This window comes from Giraffa tippelskirchi, chromosome 4 (genome assembly GCF_054371585.1).
Source record: "Giraffa tippelskirchi isolate mGirTip1 chromosome 4, T2T-mGirTip1v1.2.pri, whole genome shotgun sequence".
Taxonomy (NCBI): domain Eukaryota; kingdom Metazoa; phylum Chordata; class Mammalia; order Artiodactyla; family Giraffidae; genus Giraffa; species Giraffa tippelskirchi.
In genome coordinates, this window is record NC_137278.1 from 163,120,423 (window position 1) to 163,135,286 (window position 14,864).

Below are 14,864 nucleotides of genomic sequence, written 5' to 3' on the forward strand. Positions count from 1 at the left end.
TGATGCTTTTGAATTGCGATGCTGGAGAAGACTTTTGAGAGTCCCTTGAACTGCAAGAAGATCAAATCAGCCAATCCTAAAGGAAATCAACCCTGAATATTCACTGGAAGAACTGTTGCTGAAGCTCCAATAATTTGGCAACGTGATGTGAAGAACTGACTCATTGGCAAAGACCTTGATGCTGGGAAAGATTAAGGGCAGGAGAATAAGGGGGTGGCAGAGAATGAGATGGTTGGGTGGCATCACCGACTCAGTGGACATGAGTTTGAGCAAACTCTGGGAGATAGTGAAGGACAGGGAAGCCTGGCATGCTGCAGTCCATGGGGTCACAATGAGTCGGACACCACTTAGCAACTGAACAACAACCACTTTTTGTTCAGATAAATTTCCTTGACTGTTTCAGAGACTCTTGGAAGGAGAAGGATGGTGACATTCTCTTGGGTGGGATGATCCCTGAGGCCCTCCCATTCATTGAAAAATACACTATTTTGATTTGATTTTGAATGTATTGAATTATAATCATCTTTTATTCACTTTAGCTCTCCTATGTTTTTTGTTCATAGCAATGTTTGTTAACCTCTGCCTGACTTTCTCTGGGAATCTAGAAATACCATGTGAATAGTTCAGATGAGTTAAAGAAGGTGGGTGAGTCAACTTAAGCATATGTATATATTGAAAAGTGGGCTTCCCAGGTGGCACGAGTGGTAAAGATCCTGCCTGTCAATGCAAGAGATGTGGGTTCAATCCCTGGGTTGGGAACATCTGCTGGAGAAGGAAATGGCAACTAGCATTCTTGCCAGGAGAATCCCATGAACAGAGGATCCTCGTGGGCCACAGTCCCTGGAGTCACAGAATCAAACAGGACAGAGCATGCACACACACATACTCTGAGAGATGTGGGCTGCTGTAGCAGATAAACCCAGAAATCTCAAAGGCTTTAGTTTCTCATTTATGTAAAGACCCAAACTAGTGTTTCTGAATGGTTGGGCACTGGGGTTTGGATGGAGTTCTCTGCCTCATAGAGCTGTTCAGCGATCCAGGTTGGCAGTCTCTATTCATACAAGTGACTTCCAAGGTCACCATGGGCACTGGTATCCAGCCAGCCTACGGACAAAGAAAGTGAAAGAGGCACACCCACTGTTTCACCAGGAAGTGACTTACCACCTCCATTGGTAAGAACTAGGAAATAAAGTTCCTGCCTAAGGAACCTCTTCCCAGCAAACACCAGACAATGGAAAAGAAGCAGGAATCTTTCATTCTATTTTTTTTAAACTTTTAATTTTATATTGGAGTATAACCAATTAACAATGTTGTGATAGTTTCAGGAGACTCAGCCATACACATATATGTATCCATTCTTCCCTAAACTCTCCTCCCATCCAGGCTGCCACATGACATTGCACAGAATCCCCTGAGCTATACAGTAGGACCTTGTTGGTTATCCATTTTGAATGTAGTGATGTGTACATGTCCATCCCAAACTCCCTAACTATCCCTCCCCACCATCCTTCCCCCCGGCAGCCATAAACTCATTCTCTAAGTCTGTGAGTTTGTTTCTGTTTTGTCAATAAATTCATTTGCATCAATTCTTTTTAGAGGAATCCTTCATTCTAGGTGAACATCTAGGCATACTGTATGTTCTCTGCTTCTACAATACAACTGAGAAAAGTAACATGACTGTCAAAAGGTGACTAATGAAGTATGAGATTTTAAATACAAGATATTATTGAATTTTGGTAAATACTTTACTGCAACTTTTAAAAAAAATTATTTTCAGTTGTTCTGGGTCTTTGTTCTGGCACGCACATTTTTGTGTGCAGGCCTTCTCTAGTTTTAGCGAGAATTGCCAGGGCTTCTCACTGTTGTGGCTTCTCTTGTTGAAGAGCACAGGCTCAAGGTGTATGGACTCAGTAGTTGTGGATCACAGGCTCTAGAGTGTGGGTTCAGTAGTTGTGGCACATGGACTTAGTTACTCTGAGGCATGCGGAATCTTCTAAGACCAGGGATCGAACCCATGTCCCCTGCCTTAGCAGATGGATTCTTATCCACTGTACCACCAGGGAAGTCTGCAACTTCAAAAAATATTTTGGACTTATTGTAGATCTACAGAAAAGTTGCAAAGAAAGCACAGAGAATTCCCATATACCCTTGACCCAGTTTCCCCTAATATTAACATGTACCATGATACATTTATCAAAACTAAGAAATTAACATTGGCATATTACCATTAACTAAGCTATAGGCTTAATTCTGATTTCACTCGTTTTTTCACTAAGGTCCTTTTTCTGTTCCAGGATCCAATGTGGGATACCGTATTACGTTTAGATGTTTCCTTTGTTCCTCTAGTCTGTGACAGTTTCTCAGTCTTCCCTTGTTTTTCATGACTTTGACACTTTTCAAAGTAGTAATCAGGTATTTTATAGAGTGGCCTTCAATTACCGTTTGTCTTGTTTTCTCATAATTAGATGAAGCTGGGAGGAGGTAATGGACTTCGGGGAAAATACCACAGAGGTGAAATACTTTCTCATCACATCAGGATATCTTATTATATCTATATATAGAATATATTATTATTATATCAATCTGTGGGGCTTCCCTGATGGCTCAGCAGGTAAAGAATCTGCCTGCAATGCAGGAGAAGCGGGAGACCTGAGTTCAGATCCCTGGGTCAGGAAGATCCATTGGAGGAGGAAATGGCAACACACTCCAGTATTCTTGCCAAAACAAATCCCATGGACAAAGGAGCCTGGCAGGAGTCCAAAGTGTTGCAAAGAGTCAGACAAAACTAAGTGACTGAGCATGAACACACGCACATATTAATCTGTAGCATATAGAACATCAGTTTGCTACTGGTGATGTTAACTTTGATCGTCTAGTTAAGGTGATGTTAAGATTTCTCTCTGTAAAGATACATTATTTCTCCTCAGCATACTTTCATCTTCAGAAGTCAGTAAGTTCAGTTCATATTCATGGAGAGGGGACACTGCAGCTTTTAGAAAAGAGAAACAATTGAGGCTTTTCAGTTCAATTCAGTTCAGTCGCTCAGTCGTATCCAACTCTTTGCAACCCCATGGACTGCAACACGCCAGGCCTCCATGTCCATCACCAACTCCCGGAGTTTGCTCAAACTCATGTTCATCGAGTTGGTGATGCCATCCAGCCATCTCATCCTCTGTCGTCCCCTTCTCCTCCTGCCCTCAATCTTTCCCAGCATCAGGGTCTTTTCAAATGAGTCAGCTCTTCGCATCAGGTGGCCAAAGTATTGGAGTCTCAGCTTCAGCATCAGTCCTTCCAATGAATATTCAGGACTGATTTCCTTTAGGATTGACTGGTTTGATCTCCTTGTACTTCAAGGGACTCTCAAGAGTCTCCTCCAACACCACAGTTCAAAAGCATCAATTCTTCGATGCTCAGCTTTCTTTACAGTCCAGCTCTCACATCCATACATGACTGTTGGAAAAACCATAGCCTTGACTAGACGGACCTTTGTTGGCAAAGTAATGTCTCTGCTTTTTAATATGCTGTCTAGGTTTGTCATAGCTTTTCTTCCAAGGAGCAAGGGTCTTTGAATTTCATGGCTGCAGTCACCATCTGCAGTGATTTTGGAGCCCCCCAAAATAAAGTTTGACACTGTTTCCACTGTCTCCCCATCTATTTGCCATGAAGTGATGGGACCAGATGCTATGATCTTAGTTTTCTGAATGTTGAGTTTTAAGCCAACTTTTTCACTCTCCTCTTTCAGTTTCATCAAGAGGCTCTTTAGTTCTTCTTCTCTTTCTGCCATAAGGGTGGTATCACCTGCATATCTGAGGTTATTGATATTTCTCCCAGCAATCTTGATTCCAGCTTGCCTGTGAATAAAAACAGAGATTAAGTAAAGAATGGTGAGGGAAATGAAATTAACAGTGCTAATTTTTGTACTCTCTTTTCTGATAATTAAAGAGCTACGTAATGACAAATGAGCAAGATATTGAACTGTGAATTCTAAAAAGCTGCTTTTGCATAAAAAAAAAAGAGACAAGGACCTAATGCAATGCCTCCACTGCTGCTTATAAAAACGCTGGACTAGGAAATTCAGACAACTGGAAAATCTGGGGAAATATAAAATTGTTTTAAAAGTATCAGATTTAACCAAAGGATAAGGAGTTACTGGGGCAAGACCTCCAAAAAGAATAGAAATCCAGAGGTGTGGGCCCAGCTCTAGGACTGTATTTGGTCAGGGGCATCTACCCTGAGTAAGTGCCACCGAAGTTTTAGGCTTTCAACCACCTTCTAAGTAAGGAATTTAAGCCTTAGAGACCAGGGTTGTGGGACCAAAATAAGGGTAGGCAAGAAATAACCAGCCCCCAGGACTTCCCGGGTGGTCCAGTGGCCAAGACTCCATGTTCTCAAAGCAGGGGGCCTAGGTTTGATCCCTGGTCAGGGAACTGGATCCCTCATGCCACAACTGTGACCAGCTGCAGACAAATAAATAAATGTTAAAAAAAAATACAGAAATGGAGGTGGTATATGATGAAACTGCAGTAGGTTATTAAAGCAATGAAATTGGTACTACAGTTTCAAATAATTTAGAATGCTAACATGGATTTTTAAAATGTTTGTATTGTCCTTTGACAGAGCAATCCCATGCATGGAAATTTATCTAAAGTGAAAAGAAAAGCAGAAACCTGAAATGTTCGTAGAATGTGATTTAAATGTCATTTAAATGCTATCTGGATGAGCACAATTTATTTCACTGCCCCCAGTGTTTAACAATGTGGGGCATGAAATAAACTATAGCTCATTAATTCAGTGGATAAATACCGAGTAAAAGTAGTAACTCAAAGAGTGTAACAACATGGAACAGATGTTTCATACATAAAAATAATCAAACTATACACTTGTAACTACAATTTGATTTTAACTATTTCTATGTAAAAGAACAAAATAGAAGCTAGGAAATTGAGAAAGTTGACTTACTGCCAGGGAATTATGAATGTTTTTCAATTGTTTATGTTGTTATTATACATTGTGTAAGTTCTTCAAAATGTATAAGTATATCCATACAAAAGTTTAAAAATAAGATAACTCTATATATTTTAAGGGTTTCCTTCTGTAATTCTGGAGTTTGGGGAATTAGAATGGTGAGGCAGTTCCTCACAATGGTTAGGGTTACAGTTTTTTGAGTCAGATAAACCTGAATTCGAATTCTGAACTTCTATTCAATAACTTAATGGCCTTGAACTTCAATTTCCTCATCCATAAAAAGAGGATGACACTTGAGCTTTGATGTGAGGTTTGTTTAGATCAGAGCAACACTGCTTGTCAGTAAATGATGGTCATCAAGGAAGAATGACTTCATCCTCTAAAGGACAGCCCACTGAGATCCTTACTTTGAGACAGAATGACTTCCTCTGACAGAAAGTCAGAATCCAATCCAGAGGAGAAGCAAAACTTTATTACACATCTTAAAGGTAGATAATAAGAAGTTTATTAATATATACATCTCATAAATGCATGGGAGAAACTCAAGTATAAGTAACAAAGGGAGAGCTAGAACTTGGGTGAATACAGCATCTTAACAAAGAAACAATAAATTCGTACAGAAATGACAGGACAAAGGAAAATGTCTGTAGGATTCCAAGGGCAGGAAACTGTGGGAATGTAATATATTGGGGGAAGTGAGTGGAGTGAGGCTTGTTTGCAGATTCCTCTGGTGCCATCTCTGGGCTAAGAATCTAGTACTCTCTTCAACAAAGGAAATTTATATTCTGCCTTTAGACAGAAATGGGCTTCCCAGGTGGCACAGTGATAAAGAATCTGCCTGCCAATGCAGGAGATGCAAGAGATGCAGTTTTGACCCCTAGGTCAGAAAGATCCCCTAGAGTAGGAAATGGCAGCCCACTCTAGCATTCTTGCCTGAAAAATCCCATGGACAGAGGAGCCTGGTGGGCTACAGTCCATGGGGTCACAAAGAGTCGGACACAACTGAGAGCAGAAGAGAAGAGTTTTAGACAGAAAGGAAGAGGGTAGAGAGAACTTTTTCTGCTTTTGCTCCTTCTTAATTGGATTCAGCTCAAACCAATATGTTAAAGAGACATATTTGGGGGTGACATATTCTGGTTTCCTTCACCAGTAAGGATGTTTTTCAGTATTTTTGCATGTCTTATCATATAAACTTTACTATTCTAAGGAGTAGGTGTCATAAGATTTATGGCATCAAAAGCTTTAGGAAGGGAAAGCAGCCCTGGGCTCCTTAGGACTGGTAGATACCATATGTATGTGTATACAGCTAGTTACACTTATGAATCCATTTAAAATATATACATGTGTACATACTTATGTTAAACAACAAAATTCTTACTACCTTTATAGTCAGACAACTCTTGTATGTTTGGGTTAAAAGTGGTTAGCTGGGGGAAAGCGATGGTTAGGGAGTCTGGGATGGATATGTACACACTGCTATATTTAAAATGGATAACCAACAAGGACCTACTATATAGCACAGGGAACTCTGCTCAATGTTATGTGGCAGCCTGGATGGAAGGGGAGTTTGGGGGAGAATGAATACATGCATATATATGTCTGAGTCCCTTTGCTGTCCACCTGCAACTATCACAACACGGTTAATCAGCTATACTCCAAAGTAAAAAGTTTAATAAAAACAAACAAACAAACAAAAAAAGTGATTAGCCAATTGAATTGTTTAAGGGACTTAAGGAACAGAGAGATAAACTGATCAAGTGAATTCCATTTGATGTCATAATTCCCCTGCCTCAGGGAGGGTTTCTTAAATCAGACAGTTGTAGAGTGGGCTTCCCTGGTGGCTCAGACTGTAAAGAATCCATCTGCAATGTGAGAGACCTGGGTTCGATCCCTGGGTTGGGAAGATCCCTTGGAGGAGGATATGACGACCCACTCCAGTATTCTTGCCTGGAGAAGCCCCACGGACAGAAGAGCATGGTGGGCTATAGTCCATGGGGTTGAAAAGAGTCAGACATAACTGAGTGACTAAGCCTAGCCCAGTACAGCATGTTTGCAGAGTAGAAGAGAAACAGGAGGTGACAGGGAAGGGAAGGAAGGCCAGGGAAGAGAGTGGGTTTTCAGAACAGAGAAACCTAAGTAGAGACCTACAACGGATCACTAAGGATGGCAGCTTTTGTATTTTTTGCTTAAAAAGAAGCTTAATTAAAAGCCTCTGCTTTATTGGATTTGTGGTCACTCCTCCCACAGCCTCAATGATCTCCTGAAGTACAAGTCTGTCCATGTTCCTTCTCCCCTCACTACCAAAACCAAAACCAAACAAATAAGATTTTTAGTAGGGCTCAGGTGCTGCAGCCTCTTTGCTCACCTCTCCATTGTCCACCTTACAGTAGTGTGTTTTCTTATCTGTCTTTATTTTAATGGTTCGTTTCTTTATTTGGTAGTTCTGCTTCCCAGGTGGCACAGTGGTAAAGAATCTACCTGCCAGTGCAAGAGAGGTAGGTTCGATCCCTGGGGAAGATCCCAGGAAGAGGAAATGACAACCTCCTCCAGTATTTTTTGCTTGGAAAATTCCATGGACAGAGGAGCCTGGCGGGCTCCGGTCCAAAGGGCTGAAAAGAGTCGGAGATGACTGAACGACTAAGCACACACACTGCGTGTGAAATCTCAGTTCCCCACCAGAGATTGAACCCTGTGACTTCTGCGTTGAAGAGTGTAGTCCTAACCACTGGATTACCATGGAGTTCCTCTTGCATGCTTTTCCAGTTCCAGAACACCAGGTAGTTTGCCATTTTCTCCTGCTGTCTCCTTGAATTACAAATGCTCGTCTCCCCTTTCCTTGCCTGAAGAGCAATCATTTATTTTAAAAAGCTGTAATATCTGTTAGGAAAAAGTCCTTGGTTCTTCATCTAAGCAGCAGCACCTGCCTCTCAACTCTATGCATATCTCTTCCTTTTTTTTTTTTAAAGATTATCATATTTGTTTGATATTCCATACAGTGTATTTTATTTTGATATGTCAGTCGCCTAAACCCCATGAAACTATTTAAATCTTTGTATCCTGACCCCTAGCAAGGTGTGACACCCAAGAAATGTTTCTGTGGCTTAAAGGAACCCACGTTTGGTTACCAATGACCCCGTGACCTCACATACCTTGGGCTCAAATTCCTAAACTGTATTTCAAAATCACCGTGCTTGCAAGCGCCTCTGGAGCACGAATCCCTTTCGCAGGGTTTGAAATGTACCAAGTCACTATTACCAGTCTTACGACATGGCTTCAAGCCTGGGCTAACCCTGATCCGTGAGAGAAAGAGAAACTTAATTTCTAGGAAAGAAAAGTCCGCCTGGGGTTGGGAGGGACGAGGGAAGTAGAACTGTGGGCAGCACAGGCTCGGCCAGAGCTCAGTCCGGCCCCCCACCCACACTCCAGCAACCCCCAGCCTCCACACGCTCCGGGTTTCCAGGTGGACACCGCCCAGGTGGGTGCCACATTCATGTCCCATGGCCTGGAGAACGTCACCCAACAATTCTGCCCGGAGCCGTGCAGCCGGGCGGGACGCGGTAGATGTCACCACGCGGTGGTCACGCTCTCCCTGGCGACGCGCGGGCGGCGGGACCACGCAGAGGAAGCCGTCGGGGTTCGAGGCCCGGTACCCCGGAAACCCCGAGGGGAGGAGGAGGGGCGGGGAGGAGTTGATCCATTTCTCCGGAGTTGCGCAAGGGGCAGGACGGCGCGGGTAGACTGGGACTCTCTGGGCGGGCATCCCCGCCGCGTCCCGCGCCAGGAGGCCAAACCAAAAGCGAAAGGAGCCTGGTCCTCAGCAGCCCCGGCGTCGCGTCCGCGGGGAGGTCGCCCCGCGCCGGGCAAGTCGGCGAGGGCCGCCGCTTTGTGACTTCACTGGTTTCGCAACAAGCCCGGGCCGCCCGCGCCCCACCCACCCCCGGCCGCTGCCTCGCCGCCCGCCGCCTCGCTCCGCTCTCCGCGCCTCCCCTCCCTCCGGGGCCGGGCCTGCCCCGCCGTCGCGGAGCCTCGGGTCAGCCCGGCCGCCCGCTGTTGTTCAACGCACGTGCGCCGCCCCCGCCTCGCGGCAGCGCGGAGCAGCCCAGCAATCCGCCCCGCGACCCGGCTCCGCAGAGCGCAGCGCCCTCCCGGCGGTGGCGGCGCGATGCTGTGCTTTCTCCGGGGAATGGCCTTCGTCCCCTTCCTGCTGGTGACCTGGTCGTCCGCCGCCTTCATCATCTCCTACGTGGTCGCCGTGCTCTCTGGGCACGTCAACCCCTTTCTCCCCTACATCAGGTGAGGAGCCGGCTGAGCGAGGCGGGACGCGGGGCACCGCGCGGGGAGCGCTGCTGATGCGGAGGAAAGGTGTCCAGACCCCATGGGCGTCCTGAGGAAAGATCGGGTACCCATTCGTATAGAAGAGGATGCCCCCAGTGGTCCCGGGATGGACTGGGAGACGGCGTGGGAGCTGAGCAGTTCCGATTTTTCCCAGACACTGAACAGAGTGGCATCCTGAGAGGCTCAGGATAGACAGGAGAACTTACAGACTGGGTACCGAGCAGACGCCTCTTGGGCGGTATTGAGATCAGAGTGGGTCCTGATGGATGGCACTTGCTGAGTGTGTAAGAGGTAGATCTAGTCGCCCAGTTGCGTCCGACTCTTTGCGACCCACGGACTGTACTGGCTCCTCTGTCCATGGAATTCTCCAGGCAAGAATACTGGAGTGGGTTGCCATTCCCTTCTCCAGAGATATTCCTGACCCAGGGATGGAACTCGCATCTCCCACACTGCAGGCAGATTCTTTATCATCTGAGCTATGCTAAAGCAGCTCCTGGATTTCACTTCCGCTTCTCAACATCCTCGAGAAGCTGCTGTCTGGCTCCTCTTTCTTGCAAGGAAACTAAGTTTAAGCAGATGTTGAAATATCATCAGTGTGACACTGATGTCACAGCTGGGAAATTGGAAACAGAACTCACACCCAGATTAATCCCTATGCCAGAAGCACCACCGTGCTACCCTTGGGTCTTTGAGAGCTGCTCTAAGTTCTTTTGTATGGAGCTGCCCAAGATCCCTCTGGGTAGTTGGTCTTCAGATTGTCAATGATTGGTGACATCTCAGGCGTTGTCGCCATATGGTTTCATTTTTCATGAGTTTTTGCCTCTACCTCTTTTTGGGGGTGGGGGCACACTGCTGGGATCTTAATTCCCTCACCAGGGATTGACTTGTGCCCCATACATTAGAAGTCACAGTCTGAACCACTGGACTACAGGGGAAGTTTGGCCTCTACCTTTATTGAAAGTCACTTTATCAGTGCCCAGAACGCATGTCTGGATTTCTTGGGGCTCCCAGCTCTGTGCCTTGCCTGTGGTAATGGCATTCCTTAAATGTCAGAAAGATATACCCTTATCCTAGTGGTGTATCCATCCTGTCTTACCCCTCTGGATCTGTATTGATTGGTGAAGGGATTAGAAAGTTGGTGAGACCTAAGGTTAGTGCTTAATTATTGTAGGGGTTGTAGAGATTACAGAAATTGCAGGGCCTCTTCCTCTTGCAGCCGTTCTGCCTGGAGAGCAATGGTCTATATAGTCTTTTTAGTAGACAACGAAGGGGAAATGAAGGTGGAGCAAGTGGGGACTCGAGTTTAAAGGTGCAAGGAAGCAAGCACAGAAGCCAGTCTGGAGTAACGGTGGTTTTGCCCACGCAAGATGACTTTCCCATCAGGCCTGCTGCCCCTGCAGAAACCTCAGCTTGGTTGCTCCTCACTAGTCTCTGTTCTCATTGTCTCGCTTCTCTTGATTCTAAAGTGGGATAGATCCTCTTAGACTGGTGTAAAAAGAAAGAGTTCTCTCCCTGTAATGCTTTTTATTGAGAAAATAGTAGCTGTGTTTGTCACCAGTTTGAAGGTCAGGGGCAGATAGTGAAAGTGAAAGTCACTCAGTTGTGTCTAACTCTTTGTGACCCCATGGATTATACAGTCCATGGAATTCTCCAGGCCAGAATACTGGAGTGGGTAGCCTTTCTCTTCTCCAGGGCATCTTCCCAACCCAGGGATTGAATCCAAGTCTCCTGCATGAAGGCGAATTCTTTACCAGCTGAGCCACAAGAGAAGCCCAAGAATACTGAAGTGGGTAGCCTATCCCTTCTCCAGTGGATCTTCCTGACCCAGGAATCGAACTGGGGTCTTCTGCATAGCAGGTGGATTCTTTGCCAACTGAGCTATCAGGGAAGCCGGGGCAGATAGTATTTGGTATGAATTGGGTAGGTGATCAGAGGCAGCATTTGAGTCTTTGTAAGGGTTTCTGAGAGCTCCCCAGGTGGATCAGTGGTTAAGAATTCACCTGCCAACGCAGGAGCTGCAAGAGACATGGGTTCAATCCCTGGGTTGGGCAGATCCCCTGGAGGAGGAAATGGCAACCCACTCCAGTATTCTTGCCTGGGGAATCTCATGGACAGAGGAGCCTGGAGGGCTTCATTCCATAGCGTTGCAGAGTCAGACATGACTGAGAAACTGAGCATGAGCCCAAGAGGCGTCTGATATAGTGGTGATTACTGCCACGTCCAGGTGAGATATTAGATGTGCAGAAAAGGGGAAACGGCTGACAGGACCAACCTGTTGTGAGATGCTCAAATCACAGACGTTCCAAGGAAGAAATTTTAAATTTAGCAAGGAAAGAAAACTTTCAGGAGAAAGCAGAATTATAGAAGAAAAAGGTACGAGATTGTTCTCTTACTGCCTGGAGTCTTCAGCCTACAAGCACGTGATTGCTTGCCTAAGTGTGCCTGGGGCCTTTAGGTTGTTTGCTCTTTCTGTCTACAGTAGTGGTTGGAGCACTGGATGGCCTCTGCCCCTCCAAGAAAACTTAAGTCTCTGAGGCCAGGGCAAGGGCAAGATCAGAAGGGTGAGGACAGGACGTGATTAACTCCAAATTTATCTGGTTGGCCTAGACCTTACCTAGATGGTAAAGAAGCCACTTACCAATGCAGGAGACACAGGAGACGGGGGTTCAATCCCTGGGTTGGGAAGATCCCCTGAAGAAGGAAATGGCAACCCATCCAGTATTCTTGCTTGGAAAATCCCACAGACAGAGGAGCCTGGCAGGCTGCAGTCTATGGGGTCGCAAAGTGTCGGTCACGACTGAGCCTGCACAACAACTTAATTGTCTAACTCATCTCTGCTCTCAAAGAAACCTCCGATTCTTCCTTACCCTCATTCCCTCCACTTTCCTCCAGCCTCCTTGGCCTCCTGCCCAGGTCTTGAGCATGTTAGGCACACATCTTCCTTCTGGCCTTTGCACTGGCTGTTGTCTACCAGAATGCTCTACCTCCAGATTATCACAGGCTTTCTTCCTTATCTCCTTCTTTGTTCGAATATTATCTCTGTGAGGCCTGCTCTGATGGTCCACAGGGCTCCTGATCCCCTGGCCTCAATCCAGTCTTGTTTACCATAGCACCTATTACCTTCTAACAAACAATATGATTTGCTTATTTATTATGTTGATCATGTAAGATCCATGAAGGCTCCCGATATTTGTTGAATTTACTATTTCTTGGGTGTTCATCTGTGAGTCTTGTTTTTCTTCCCTCAAGGGTGGGCAGAGCCGTTTAGGGAGGTCTTGATAGGCCCTTGGTGGCGGGTCAGTGATTTGGACATATTTAGGGTGAGTACCCAATACTTCGGCCACTTGAGGCAAAGAGCTAACTCATTGGAGAAGACCCTGATGCTGGGAAAGATTGAGGGCAGGAGAAGAAGGGGACGACAGAGGATGAGATGGTTGATAGCATCACAGACTCAATGAAGGTGAGTTTGAGCAAACTCCAGGAGATAGTGAAGGACAGGGAAGCCTGGCATGCTGCAGTCCATGGGATCCCAGAGTCGGACACGATTTAGGAACTGAACAACGACCCTTTTACGTGAAGTTATTGTTCATTCAATCTGATCTTCTGATGTTTTTAAACAACACTGAACACTTTAAATAAAAGCCATTGCATTTTACAATTTTACTTATCTTCCAGTTTTATTGAGATACAATTAAGGTACAGTGGTGTATAAGCTTAAAGTGTAGAGTATCATGATTTAACTTATGTACGTCATGAAATGATCATCACAATAATTTTAGTGACTACCTACATCTCATATAGATACAAAATAAAAAATATTTTTTTCCATGTGATGAAAACCCTTAAGATTTACTCTCTTAACATACAGCAGTGTTCATTATATTACTCATGTTGTACTTTACTTTCCTAGCACTTCTTTATCTTACAGCTGGAAGTGTGTGCCTTTTGGCTTGTTGTTCAGCCGCTCAGTCGTGTCTGACTCTTTGCGACCCCATGGACTGCAGCACGCCAGGCTTCCCTTTTGGCTACCTTCATGTAATTCCTCCCCCCACCCCCACCTCTCGAAACTTCAGATCTAATGTTTGTTTTGAAGTGTAATTGACCTACAACAGTTCCTTAGTTCCTGGTGTGCAACATAGCAATCTCTGTACATTACAAATTGATCACCACTAGCCATTGCATCGGAGAAGGCAATGGCACCCCACTCCAGTACTCTTGCCTGGAACATCCCAGGGACAGAGGAGCCTGGTAGGCTATAGTCCATGGGGTCGCACAGAGTCGGACACGACTGAAACGACTTAGCAGCAGCAGCAGCCATTGCATTTTTTTTTTTTTTTAGCCATTGCATTTTAATTTTACTTATTTACTTTTGGCTGTGCTGGGTCTTTGTTGCCGTCCTAGCTTTTCTCTGGTTGAGTTGGGCAGGGGCTACTTTTCATTGCAGTATGCGGGCTTCTCCTTACAGTGGCTTCTCTTGTTGAGGAGCACAGGTTCTAGTGTGTGCTGATTTTAGTAGTTTGCAGCACATGGGCTCAATAGTTGGAGTTCCCAGACTCTAGAGCACAGGCTCAGTAGTTTGGTGTACGGGCTTAGTTGCTCCGCGGCGGGTGGTATTTTCCCAGATCAGGGATCAAACCCGAGTCTCCTTCGTTGGCAGGCAGATTCTTTACCACTGAGCCACCAGGGAAGCCTTAGCCAATGCATTTTAAATAAGATCCAACTGGAGAAGGAAATGGCAACCCACTCCAGTATTCTTGCCTGGAGAATCCTAGGGACGGCGGAGCCTGGTGGGCTGCCGTCTATGGGATCGCACAGAGTCGGACACGACTGAAGCGACTTAGTAGTAGTAGTAGTAGTAGTTGGAGAAGACTCTCAAGAGTCCCTTGGACAGCAAGGAGATCCAACCAGTCCATCCTAAATGAAGTCAGTCCTGAATATTCATTGGAAGGACTGATGTTGAAGCTGAAACTCCAATAGTTTGGCCACCTGATGCGAAGAGCTGACTCATTGGAAAAGACCTTGATGCTGGGAAAGATTGAAGGTGGGAGAAGAAGGGGACAACAGAGGATGAGATGGCTGGATGGCATCACTGACTTAATGGACATGAGTTTGAGCAAGCTCCGGGAGTTGTTGATGGACAGGGATGCTTGGCGTGCTGCAGTCCACGGGGTCACAAAGAGTCAGACATGACTGAACAACTGAACTGAACTGAAATATCTGGAAAAGCTCATGGGCACCCTTCTTAGCCATGTTTTTATACTTTTCATAGCTTATATAATTTCATATATAAAATATTTGTATATAAAATAGGTAATGTTACTTTACATAGTTTCAAACTTTAAATAAACAGTATTTTACCATGTGCAAAAAAAAAAAAAAAAGAAAAGAAAAAAGTAAATAAGATCCAGAACTGTGGAAGGACCTCTTTCTAGTAAAATGATCAAATTCAGCTTTCTTATCAGACATTTTCTGATAACATTGTTATTCTTCAGTATATTGGACAAATGGAAATATACTCAACCTCATGAATGGAATAAAAATTAAAATCTACTGGATTGGCAGAA

General features: G+C 45.1%; 2 protein-coding genes across 13 annotated transcripts in view; one reads left to right on the forward strand and one right to left on the reverse strand.

Moving 5' to 3' along the window:
- Positions 1 to 966: 966 nt before the first annotated feature.
- On the reverse strand, positions 967 to 8,985 carry LOC145545691 (uncharacterized). The gene is made up of 3 exons (XM_081590509.1): positions 8,115 to 8,985; positions 3,485 to 3,851; positions 967 to 1,104 (listed from the first exon to the last, which is right to left on the reverse strand). Exons 1-3 carry the CDS (start codon positions 8,723 to 8,725, stop codon positions 967 to 969), a joined length of 1,116 nt encoding a protein of 371 aa, XP_081446635.1. The 5' UTR covers positions 8,726 to 8,985.
- DRAM1 (DNA damage regulated autophagy modulator 1) overlaps positions 6,782 to 14,864 on the forward strand; it is a 108,005-nt gene continuing 99,922 nt past the window's right edge. For 9 of the 12 annotated variants that reach the window (XR_014083456.1, XR_014083454.1, XR_014083459.1 and 6 more), the window contains exon 1: positions 8,905 to 9,258. Coding sequence is in view for 2 of the 12 variants with exons in the window: in XM_081595552.1 (XP_081451678.1) it covers positions 9,128 to 9,258 (131 nt within the window). In the remaining 10 variants the exon portion in view is untranslated. Of the gene's footprint in view, positions 6,943 to 8,904; positions 12,761 to 14,864 lie in introns of those variants that run through there. The other 3 variants (XM_081595555.1, XR_014083461.1, XR_014083462.1) reach the window with 3 other exon arrangements.

Coding starts and splice junctions, on each gene's coding strand:
- LOC145545691 (XM_081590509.1), bottom strand. CDS start 8,725: ATGCCCGCCCAGAGAGTCCCAGTCTACCCGCGCCGTCCTGCCCCTTGC. Junction 3,852..8,114: donor TTTAGGAATTTGAGCCCAAG/GTATGTGAGGTC, acceptor TTTTATTCACAG/GCAAGCTGGAATCAAGATTG. Junction 1,105..3,484: donor ACATTACTTTGCCAACAAAG/GTCCGTCTAGTC, acceptor CTTTGTCCGTAG/GCTGGCTGGATACCAGTGCC.